Source organism: Photinus pyralis, unplaced genomic scaffold (genome assembly GCF_008802855.1).
Source record: "Photinus pyralis isolate 1611_PpyrPB1 unplaced genomic scaffold, Ppyr1.3 Ppyr1.4_LG8, whole genome shotgun sequence".
NCBI lineage: Eukaryota > Metazoa > Arthropoda > Insecta > Coleoptera > Lampyridae > Photinus > Photinus pyralis.
The window spans coordinates 24776910-24788583 of record NW_022170819.1 but is presented as its reverse complement, the minus strand read 5'-3'; the positions used below and the strand labels follow the sequence as shown (position 1 = coordinate 24788583).

The following is an 11674-nucleotide window of genomic DNA, read 5'->3' as shown; positions in this document are numbered from 1 at the left end:
TTGTTTGCTTGTATAAATTTATTTTTGCACATAAAATACGGGTTATTTTAGACGGCGGTTGCTTTCTTCTTCAATTCGACTATCATGCAATTGTGGAAATTGGCCACCTTTTCTACAGCACTTTCTCCTTTCGGAACACTGCAGTCATGGTAGATTTCGTTCGCTAGTTCTGCCGCTTTCTTGTCATCAATCTTATCCGATAGAAAGTTTGGTAGCGCCTTTGCAAGGTCTTTGGTAAGTACTTCCCTGTTAAACGCGCCATCTTCCTGGAAAAAGTCAACTTTGCCCAGGGCGCAATCCATAAACTTTGATGTCACATCGTGAGGATATTTCATATGGAACTCATCGTCGAACATTTCGGAGAGCTTCGCCTTATCGAAGTTCTTCTCCTTCATGCAGGCAGCAGCTACTTCGTCTATTAATGCATCCGGAATTTCAATCGTTTTAACCTAACGGTATTAGACAGTTTTACAAGCGCGCAAAAATGGCAATCACTTACCAATACGAGGCACGCGATATACAAGCAAAGCACAGCCTTTCTGAACATGGTGATATCGCCTAGTTATACAAGCAATTGACAGTGTAGCCTTAAGATGTTAGTCAATTTATACGGTTCTCTTATCATGTTTGTATTTATCACATCGTGACCTGTAAAGGTCATACAGTGGGAATTGTTGTAATCTTAAAGCTGGCCATAAATCACAAAATAAAGTTTATGGACAATTTTTGACCTACTACTTCAATTTCAGTTTAAAAGAAGGATCCTCCCCTAAAATTTTAGAAAAATTAGTTTACAAATAACGAATGTGGGTCTACGCATGCGCAATAATTGTTTTGGGTGTTTTTAGTCGGATCCGATTACGCACGCTCAAAACAAATTTATTTGATGACCTTTATTTGAGGTGTCAACATACAAAATTTTATTTAAATATCTTAACAAAAAAACAAAATTGGATTGCGCAAATACAATAATTGTGCACAACTGCACCCGGTCAGACAGCCGGACATACAGACGGGCAGACAGCAATACAACATTATAAACGAACTCGAGGATCTTTAATAAATGGTAAAGATATAAAATTATGGTACATTAAAAACAGATTTTTTACCATAACAGACGGACGAACAGACGGACGGGTGGACAGACGGACGGACAAAGTGGCCACAATAGCGCATTTTTTTTATTTTTTGTGGAAATGCGCTAAAAACAGAATCCAGTTGGAGGCAGCGGTCCTCAAACTTTTGTATTTAACTCCCCTCATTTATTAGCTGAAAGAAATTACCTCCCTCAATCCCTTTCCGCTAAATACACCAAGATATGGATAAATCTAATTTACCTATAATTGGAGTTAAACGAAGACCTGTACATTAATTGATCCAAGATGAGCGTCAAGGCTTACTTAAACTTGGCAGAAAATGACCTGTGAAGATGATTGGCGAATTGAAGATTTATGATATTGGTCGAGGAGGCGGTCAAGTAATCTAAGAGCTATGAAGGGAAATTCCTATTACAGTAGGACCAAGCCCACAAGAGCCTCGGAAAATATGAGAACTAATTTTGAAATAATTCAAACTGACAAATAGAACGCCTCGGTTTAACACAATTCAACCACGTCTGTTATTTGACATATATAGACTTAATGACGTTACCATATAACGGCCTTGGCCTGTTAAATGTAATCAAAATTTGGAAAAAAATTTGAAAGTTTTACTCCAATATGTTTTGGGGAGCATATGTAGTTTTCATTTAAGCACTTCTTGGACTAAATATCTATTTTTATTTTTTCCGGTATAGCAACAATTATTTATTTATTTATTTATTTATTTATTTATTTATTTATTTATTTATTTATTTATTTATTTATTTATTTATTTATTTATTTATGTATTTATTTATTTATTTATTTATTTATTTATTTATTTATTTATTTATTTATTTATTTATTTATTTATTTATTTATTTATTTATTTGTTTATCTATTTATTTACACCTACTTCAAATATACGTACACTGACATTTATTTTCCCTGCAATTTCATTTTGCAATTTAAGTTATACGAAAAAATTCTAATCTTTGCCCTGTGTAGTAGGATATTAAAGATATTAAATTTTAAAAAATTTAATATAATATACATTATACATTTTATCTTATAAATTTTAAATTGGAGTCCTCGGTTTACGAAACATCCGCCCGTATTTCGTAGTCGCCTCTCACGCACATTTTTCCCGTCTCGCTTGCTCTCACTTGGTTTTTCCGTAGTGAGACACAACTAAAGAGCGCGAGGCGGCTACAGAGAAAGGGTCCATACCTACCTGAAAATATCCACCACATATATAGCTTTGTGTCTTTTAGAATTCTGCTACAAACTAAGTATTGAGGGGTGCTAACGTGTTATTCGCTGCCCCAGGTTTGAAGAAACATTTATAATAAATTATTAAATTTGTTTCATTAATAAAGCGCTGCTTGCCGACGGTGCTATTGTGATTGCGGTTTAGAAACTGTGAGAAATGCAAGTGTTGGCAGAGACGATGGACACATGGAATACTTATTAAGCGTAAATTCTGTAACGGTACATGTTGAATGTCGTAAAGATACCAAGAAATTCAATATCGCATCGTATAAAAAAAGTCGTATGGAAGGATCTCCGTCGACATCTCCTCGTAAGCAAAGATCCAGTTCGTTCGACTTCAATACATTATGTATGTTTTGTGACGAGGTAGCCAGAGAGCAAGAAAAGGAAAGAATTGAGGCGTAAAGATTGCGACGAACATGTATTTGAAGAGAGAGAAAGTGACGATTTAATGACGTATGGATTAGGCCTCAAAGGGATACCATTTAAAAAAAACGCGCCTTGATTCTACCTCGAAGGTATTCTTTACTTTATACCAAAGTTAATAACACAAAAATATAGTCACTATTCAGTAAAACAGTAAGATACAATAACTTAATTATTATACTATATTGTCAGCCTGATCTGTAAGACACTTATTCCACCTCTTCATCAGTTCCGCTTCGTTGTCATCTTTTATATTTTCACAGTGTTCATAAAATTCCGCAGCCAAAGTTGCCCAGTCTTTCCCTTGGGGATCACGCTTAGCTATAAGTTTGAGCCATTTGGCTATCCATTTGACCATCGGTTCCTTATTGGGTTCGCCCTCGTGAGTGAAGTAGTTGCCGTCCTTAAGTTGGCATTTTAAAAGATTAACCCCGGTCTCGTCTAAATTGACCATCTTTAATCTATCATCGAAGTATGAGGACAATATATCTTTGCTGAGGTTCAGCTTTTTAAAACATCCATAAGCGTGTTCATCCAGAAGATCTTCGGGAAAATCTACAGAAAGCACCTAGTGGATCGGTTGATTAGGTGTTTGCAGATATGTATGTGTATTAGCCACTCACCTCAACAACACAGCATAGAAGTATAAATCGTAAGAAAGTTTTCATAGTTGTTGATATTTTGACCACTATAGATATTTAGGCAAATTTGGGGTACTCGTATCACAAATAAGCAGAAGTTATCACACGTAATCACTGAATTATCACACTTGACCCCTTTTTAAGACCACGATTATCTTACAAGACTGGCTATAATTCTTGTGCAAAATATTGGTTTTTGAGACAGAGTTGTGTGGTATTTAAAAATAAAACCAAAATCCTTTAATGAACAGATTTTTGTGTTGCTTTCAGGTTAGGTCCGTATGACTGCCTACATAAAATTGTAGTCAGGAATCTGTGGCCCTGCGTCGTTGATTTGTGAATCAATTTCAGATAAGATTTCTATAGTTTTCGCACACTTGTTACATCTTGTAGTGGTCTAGCGCATGTCCGAAATTGATTAACAAATCGATGATACACGGGCCCAGACTCCTAACTACAATGTTATACCTATGATCGCAAGGAAAAAGCAAGTGGAGAACATGAAAATATAAAATTAGTGCTTGAGTTGTAGTGAAACAGCGATAATTAGAATTACTCGGTATATTATACCACTTACCCAAACCTCCTAGATGATAGTGTTAGAATAGAACCCTGGAGTTTACGTCGTGCCTGTAGGGGTTTAAGGTACAACCCCTACGTGCCTGTGCGATATCCTACGTCAACGATCAGCATCAGCCCGAGGAAATGTAGAAATCCTAAGCTATACATCAGATTAAAAAATTCTTCATCGACCTGGAATCGAACACGGCCCTCCCGCGTGGTAGCTACGACGATTAGACGAATGGCGACGGCTAGCATCTTAATAAATATTTATGTTAGAGGTAATCGTCCGCCAGTTTAATTTATTTATTGTCCCTCTCTTGTTCTGGGCCATCCACAGGCTTTCGCCCAATTACAGAGCGACTCGCATAATGCTTTTTAGATGTACCCCTACAGAGGGTCTTAAGTCATTCTATACTCCGGTATGAATTAGGAAAACTGCTTGAAAACCTAATTCGGACTATCCTAGAAAATGCTCGTAACTGATCTACGGAAATTCCCATCCTGCCGCAGATGAAAAATTCACCTCAACTCAGGTTCGAACACCTTACCTCCCGGCTATTTTGCCCAACGTTCTACCACTGAGCCACACAGATGGGTGTTTGAAGTAGAACAGAGACGAGATCAAGTAAAACATCATAATTAGGTGTATTCCCTAACCAGCCAGAGTTAACGTGGTTTGATATTACCCAAGGTTAGTGTCGGACTCACAGTCTGCAATTCGTTTTTAATTAAAATGTAAGTTTAACTATCATTTAGTGAAAATATGTAAAATATATAAACAATACAACTACATAACGTAAAATAGGTCATCGGAGTTGTGATCTTCTGTCTCTTCATCCACACTTTGCAAACTATTGGTGTAATCATCGGATTCATCATTGGTTTTATTTTCATTGATACAGTAGTAGAAGATATTCTTGCTCCCGTTCGTAGTGGATTGGATTTGTATGCCACTTTATATTTCCCGGTAAGTGTGAAGTCGCAGGCGTACCTTTTTCGTTGACTGATCCGTTAATATTTGGTCTAGTACGAGCGAACGCCTAAACGGCACTACTCGGCACCGATTGGCCACGAAAACGCGGATTGTTACTAGGTGTTGGAATTATTGCCTGCGGTTTATAGAACCAACGTTGGATGTTCAATGGCCAACAACCTGCCTAAATTTTATTCCCCCTAGGTAAGTGCTCTTCATTACTACTTAGGCTTTAGTTCTCACAACCTTTTTTTTAGGATGTATTTATTGTTATATCCTCTTTCACTGAACACACATTGAACTTCCGAAACATGTCGTGTAAACAACCTCTTCATTATTATATATTTTATGGGGAGTTCTTGGATTTTCACCTAAACCGGTACAACATTCCTTGAAACACTTCATGCATATTCATGAAGTGGTAAAATTAAAATGTAAGTGAATTATACGAGGGGCAAAGGGCAAAAATTAGTGGGGGGTATAAGTGTACTAGTTAAAGAGCTGTAATATTTGTAATGTAATGTTTATAAGTAGGTACATAATCCGCATTTATAGATTAATAGTTTAAAGGCAATTTTCACCTGCATCATTGTTGGATAAAAGGTTTCAAAACAATAATTATGTGTACAATTAATGGTCATTAGATATACAGGTTGTACTGAAATCTCGATTATAGAGAGTTGGTTAAATGGACAAAAATGATTGAAAATGATTGGACAAAGATAAAGATAAAGATTTTCCTAATTTTCTCGAAAACGTATCGACCGATTTTAAAAAATCAAACGTCGAAATAAAGGACTTCGTAAGGCCTTTCAAACAAGCTATTACTTGATACCACTTGTCATTTAACATTTTTAAGGGAACGACCCTGTGGGGCAGAGGGTGAAAGGGGGTGAAGTAGTTTTTGATGAAAAAGTTGTCCCCTTGACAAGTCTTTTGACGTGTCTCGGTGTTTTTTCCTTTAATCGGTGGTTTTCAATAAATCCGTGGTGGGAGGTTTTCCAGTAAACATTTCAAGTGACATTTGCCATCTGAAGGATGAGAAACGATACTACAACCTATTCTGGGCACTTCTGATAATTTCGTTCCAAACTGTGTTATCGAAAACGAGAGTCAGTCGTAAGGTCGAATGTAATCGCAGTTATTAATTTACAACGAAGGATCTCCTGCCTTTTCTCTCAGTAAGTAATGCGTCCCTACTATTACTTCTTTTGATTAACACACTCCCCAAAATGGTGCTTTATTACGGAAATCAACCATTTTTAACTATTAACTCCTTTGAATCGTATAATATCCACCACTTACGCTAGCTCTAGGGCCTTAAATCAAAATCCCACGAAAGTTTAAATGTGCTTGCTTTTCCCAAGTTTGTGGTAAAATCATACCGCGTATTTTATACATTAGCAATTATGGTCATGTATACACGGTGTCCATTTTTCGAGTGCCACTATGGGGATCTCGCTTACCTGAAGAAGAGATAGAGAGTTGGTTAAATAGGGACAAAGTTGCGAAGTTTCGTGCTGAATAATAGTCTGAAAGGAAATTAGAAATATTTTTAGTAGTTTTGAAAATATCGAAAAAAAACAAAAATGTCTGACCTTCGTTTTTAATTTTTTCATGGTAAACTAATCATATTAGACATTTCTAATTATCACATTATTCAGACACTTTTTAATTTTTTGGGAAGAGTGCTTTGGAAAAACAAAACGTTCTTTTATCGTGAACAAAAGTTTGACAGTTTGATCCATCTGTCTAGTTGGAGCGTTGGCAGGGAACTAGTTGTGTTGAGAAAATTCGATTTTCATCTGAATAGAATTGAACATTCGTTTTGCAAGAAAATTATAATTCAAATTAGAACAAAATACTTACATAAGAATAAATTATATTTTCGCAATAAATCTAGCACAAACGTAAATCACACTACTTGAAACAAGTCAACCTTGTGTTCACAACAAAAGAACGTTTTGTTTTTCCAAAGCACTCTTCGCAGAAAAGGAAAATTGTAATTTTAGGAAAAATGTGTTACTGAACCACCATGTGTGATATATCGTTGTAAAGAGAAAAAAAGACGTAATCTCAAAATGTCAAAATCCAAAACGGCGCCCATAAGAAAAATTAAAGTTGCCACGTGTTTCTCCGTCCTCTTAAAAGTCATTGAAAACGGGATGCCATATTCGAAATCTCCATTAAAAAGAGTCTGAATAATGTGTTAATTAGAAATGTAAACGATTAGTTTACTATGAAAAAATTAAAAACGAAAATCAGAAATTTTCTTTTTTGGCGATATTTTCAAAACTATTGAAGATATTTTAAAATATTTTCAGGTTATTATTCATCACGAAAATACTTAGCCCCCATTTAACCAAATAATGTCTCTCTTAAGATAACCGAGATCCCCATAGTGGCACTCGAAAAATGGACAACGTGTATAGATCTAATTAAGATAATATAAACTCTTGTTATCCCCGACAGGTTGTACCATTCGGCATTTTGTAGGTGATCATTGATTAAGTAAGATTAAGTGGGGGTCATTCAGGGAAGATTCTGGCATTCATTGGGATTTTGACTACCACTGGAATCCGTGTGTAGTCCGCAAATTACAGTTGTTAATTATAATGAATTTCGAAGAAAACAAAAACCTAATCTGTTGTTATGAACATTACAGTTGCGAAAAGTTGATTAAAGTGCCCGTATATTTCCTTCACGCTATCATCAATGTAGTTCAATGACGCAACCGAGAAATTTCATACAATTCCGGTGTTAAGTTACGTCGTTGACGCAATCCAGGTGCCCGCTAGTTTTACTAAGGACTTGCAAACTTTTAAAAATTTAGATTTACTAAAATGTTGGAATGATCAACCCTATAATGGAGACACACTGTATACTTTCTACTACCAAACTTGCAAAATACGCAAAGCCAACGAAATGCAAGTTCACCTCAATCTAATAAAATGGTGCATGGTCCATTATGACTTGATTTTGGCAGAATATGACGGGTCAAAATCTTTATAAGAGGATCGCAGAGGTCACACCTAGGCCTGAGACTTAGAAAACGGTCAAAGCCTGGAACGAGGAAAGGGCGAGGCAGGACAATGGGCGTGATGTGCCAATCATGGACGAAACTGTTAATTCCAGACCTCACACTACGGAACTAGAGAAGGCATGGGGAGTTGAACTATCTCTAGAACCATCTAATCACTCAGTTTTCAGCAGAAAATGAGGGAAACCTACACCGTTTTCATATGTGGGATGTGGATAGGTGCGCGGATTGTGGAAAAGTTCCGAATGGAGAGTGTCATTTCGGATAAAGGAGGCACTGGACGTCAAAAAAATAGTTGAGAGGATAGTTTGAACAAATGTGAAAAACAATAATTGTGACTAAAGAGCAGATATTAGGTAACACATTTCGTGGTCCTCGGTGACATGACGGGTCCTAAATTTTGATTATGGGTGGGAAGGGGGTTTTAGTGAGTGAAAGCATTTCCAGATTCCCCTTCAAGTACAAAAATTGTTGGAAGTTGTCACCACATGCTAGAGTAAATACCGTAAAAAACACCCTTGTGCTCCTATGGATAAAGGGGCGCGTTGGACAATTTGTAAAAAAGTGAAAGTGGTAAGTACTCTTCGCCACCATTTACTACAACTTAATGCGGTTACGTGGTATCTTCCAGGAAATCTATTCCTGGGAGGATAATCAGAGATATTCTTTGTACCTTTGATGCCTAATAGCAACTGTTACACACTAAAACTACCAGGGGGAAAATAAAGGTTACAATTTTTTTGCGTGTATAAGTTTATTTTTACTACTAAAATACGGGTTCTTTTACGCGGCTGTTTTTTTCTTCTTCAATTCAACCATTACGCAATTGTGGAAATTGGCCACCTTCTCAATTGAATTTTCCCCTTTCGGAGTGCCGCATTCATGGTAGATTTCCTTCGCCATTTCTGCCGCCTTCTCGTTATCAATCTTATCCGCTACAAAGTTTGGAAGCGACTTTGCAAGGTCTTTAGTAATTACATCCTTGTTAAACCCGCCATCTTCGTGGAAATAGTCAACTTTGCCTACGGCGCATTCCATAAACTTTGATGTCACATCGTGAGGGTATTTCATATGGAAATCATCGTCGAACATTTCGGAGAGCTTCGCCTTATCGACGTTTGTCTCCTTCATGCAGGCAGCAGCTGTTTCGTCTATTAGTCCATCCGGAATTTCAATGGATCTCACCTAGCAGTATTATAGAGTTTTACAAGTGCGAAACGATGGTATAATCACTTACCGATGCGAAGCACGCGATGAACAAGCAAAGCACAGTCTTTCTTAACATGGCGATATCGTTTACTTACACAAGTAACTGACAGCTGCATCAAGATGTTGGTCAATTTATAGGGTCCACTTATCATGTTTGTACCCATCACATCGTGACCTGTTGCTCCCGTAAAGGTCATACAGTGGGGAATTGGTGTAATCCTAAAACTGGCCATAAACTAACCAAATTAAATTTATGGACAATTCAGATTGCAAGCACCAAAGCTTTAAGGTCTCTTTTTCCTATTAACTACACAAAGTCAAATCAAGAAAAACCATTAAACATAGAAACAAATTGGAGTTTACTTAAATAAGTGTCAATGTTGAAGCAGCGGTCCTCAAACTTTTATATTCAGCATCCCTCTTTTACTAACTGAAATAATTTGCTTCTCTCATCCCTCTTCCGCTGAATAAACCAAGGGTCCACCAGCGGAATTAAAAATCAAATTAGCCTAGTCAATAATGTGTAGTCTACTGGCCTGGCGGCGCGGTGGGCTGCAACTCCATAATAGTCAAACGAAGACCTGTCCTGTAACTGAACCAAGAGGAGAGTTAAGGCTTGGTTTTCACAAGCACTGCACTCTTAGTCCAGGATATGAAGGTTTTGGCCTAGCAATTTTTTCAAAACGAATCGATTAACTTGAAATATTGACAGTAGGTATGGAATAGCCCTAGGAATAGCCCAAGGATCAAAATCTATATAATATCAAAGGGCGCTTTCACCCCGGGGGCGGTTGGCACTCCTTTTCAGGGGTGGCAATTTTTTATTGTAATTTTAACGCGTGAATAGATAGAAAAATTAATTTTAAACAAAAAAGTGTTCTATACATTTTTTTGGAAGGCTAATACTTCTCCAGTTATTCGCGACATAAGTTTTTCATAGAAAGGTCACTGGTTTTAATTACTTATTCGCAAAACCTGAAAAAGTATGCATTTTATAAAACAACTGCGGAGAACAGAATTGTATCCTTTAAAAATTAAAAAAACATAGTTTTTTTTTTTAATAATTGCTGTATCACGAATACAAACCGAGTCGTGGCTTGTTAAAGGCTATCTTTCTCCGTCAAATAACGGCAAAGCTATGCATTTTGCGAGAAAAACTTAAAAAAACCTTTTTTATTTTTTTTTAAGCAAACTTTATTATAAAAATTAAGTGAGTTACAATGAAAATAAACCTCGAAATAAACTAAAGAAATATAGAAAACGAGCTCCTGGGTATGGCTATAGCATGTGCAAAACCAAATTTGAAACCTGTTAGTTTTGCTTTTATTTAAAGTGTATATTTATGAAATTTCATGTAATTGCTTCCATAAATAAGAAAGTTTGCACTGCACATCCTATACAAAACCAAATTTTGAAACTGGTGTTAACTTTGCTATTATTCCAAGTGGCTATGTATCAAATTTCATTTAAATCCCTCCATAAATAAGAAAGTTGGCACTGCGCATGCACAATACCAAATTTTGTAACTGGCGTTAAATTTTGTTTTATTCCAAGTGGCTATGTATCAAATTTTATTTAATAAATAAAAATTTTGCAATTCGGTTTATAAATTGTCGAGATGCGAAAAGGGCACTGTGAATGTTGATCGATTTTTGGAATTGCGTTTTATATGGCTAAAGCTATGCGCATATAGAATTTCATGCAATTCGGTTCATAACTCACGGAGATGTCAAAAGAGCCTTCCATATTTTTTGGGCTACATTGCCAATTCGCTAACTCCGATCTACAAATTTGATAAAGAATCGATCTACTAAATTTGATCGTAATCGGTCCATTCGTTATCGAGATATCGTGCTAACGGACGGACGGACGGAGAGACGGACAGACGGACAGACACCGCAAAATTATAAACTCGCTAGGAGCTTGTTAATAAGCAAGATTCGTACTTTTTTCAGCGAAAAATCAGCGCTAGCAACCCTCTAATTACCACCCTAATTAAAATGAGTCTTTCCCCTTTTCCAGTTTTTGTCTAATTACGTATTATAATACATTCTAGAAGTGTGACCAATTTAAAAAAACTTAATTTTGAAATAATTGAAGCTAAACGTTAAAAACGAATTTCAAAATAACAGCAAAACAACTGAAGATACGTAAAAAATGCTACAGCAACCAATTGTATAGCTTTTTTCATTCTAAACGTTTTCCTCGCCGGGAATTTTCTGCACGAAAAAAAGTAAGTGAGATATAGACGTTTGCAACGTGTATTTATACGGGAGCACTACCCTGTTTTAGCCCTTTAAGGTTACCCCATTTTAAAACTGAGGGATTTGATGTAAATAGCCTTGTAGGCCTACCTACCAAATGGTTTTTAATGCACTTTCTATCTTAAAAATAAAGGACTTATGATTAAAATACGAATCACAGTTTTTTTCAAAAAATTCTAACCGGAGCATGACCTATTTCGTATACT

The 11674-nt window shown here is 36.3% G+C and overlaps 3 protein-coding genes across 3 annotated transcripts; all 3 read right to left on the bottom strand.

Annotated features, from left to right (window-relative positions):
• LOC116178617 lies at window positions 1-615 on the bottom strand. The gene is made up of 2 exons (XM_031498167.1): window positions 500-615; window positions 1-449 (listed from the first exon to the last, which is right to left on the bottom strand). The coding sequence occupies exons 1-2, from the start codon at window positions 545-547 to the stop codon at window positions 48-50; spliced, it is 450 nt and encodes a 149-aa protein (XP_031354027.1). The 5' UTR covers window positions 548-615; the 3' UTR covers window positions 1-47.
• Window positions 616-2852: 2237 nt separating this feature from the next.
• On the bottom strand, window positions 2853-3526 carry LOC116179390. The gene is made up of 2 exons (XM_031499179.1): window positions 3401-3526; window positions 2853-3345 (listed from the first exon to the last, which is right to left on the bottom strand). Exons 1-2 carry the CDS (start codon window positions 3443-3445, stop codon window positions 2953-2955), a joined length of 438 nt encoding a protein of 145 aa, XP_031355039.1. The 5' UTR covers window positions 3446-3526; the 3' UTR covers window positions 2853-2952.
• A 5204-nt stretch (window positions 3527-8730) lies between these two features.
• LOC116178654 lies at window positions 8731-9348 on the bottom strand. The gene is made up of 2 exons (XM_031498221.1): window positions 9233-9348; window positions 8731-9180 (listed from the first exon to the last, which is right to left on the bottom strand). The coding sequence occupies exons 1-2, from the start codon at window positions 9278-9280 to the stop codon at window positions 8779-8781; spliced, it is 450 nt and encodes a 149-aa protein (XP_031354081.1). The 5' UTR covers window positions 9281-9348; the 3' UTR covers window positions 8731-8778.
• Window positions 9349-11674: the final 2326 nt, after the last annotated feature.

What these genes read in the sequence shown, in the direction of transcription:
- LOC116178617 (XM_031498167.1), bottom strand. Translation starts at nt 547, where the DNA reads ATGTTCAGAAAGGCTGTGCTTTGCTTGTATATCGCGTGCCTCGTATTG. An exon ending in ATATCGCGTGCCTCGTATTG is followed by an intron (nt 450 to 499) that starts GTAAGTGATTGC and finishes TAATACCGTTAG; the next exon opens with GTTAAAACGATTGAAATTCC.
- LOC116179390 (XM_031499179.1), bottom strand. Translation starts at nt 3,445, where the DNA reads ATGAAAACTTTCTTACGATTTATACTTCTATGCTGTGTTGTTGAG. An exon ending in TTCTATGCTGTGTTGTTGAG is followed by an intron (nt 3,346 to 3,400) that starts GTGAGTGGCTAA and finishes CCGATCCACTAG; the next exon opens with GTGCTTTCTGTAGATTTTCC.
- LOC116178654 (XM_031498221.1), bottom strand. Translation starts at nt 9,280, where the DNA reads ATGTTAAGAAAGACTGTGCTTTGCTTGTTCATCGCGTGCTTCGCATCG. An exon ending in TCATCGCGTGCTTCGCATCG is followed by an intron (nt 9,181 to 9,232) that starts GTAAGTGATTAT and finishes TAATACTGCTAG; the next exon opens with GTGAGATCCATTGAAATTCC.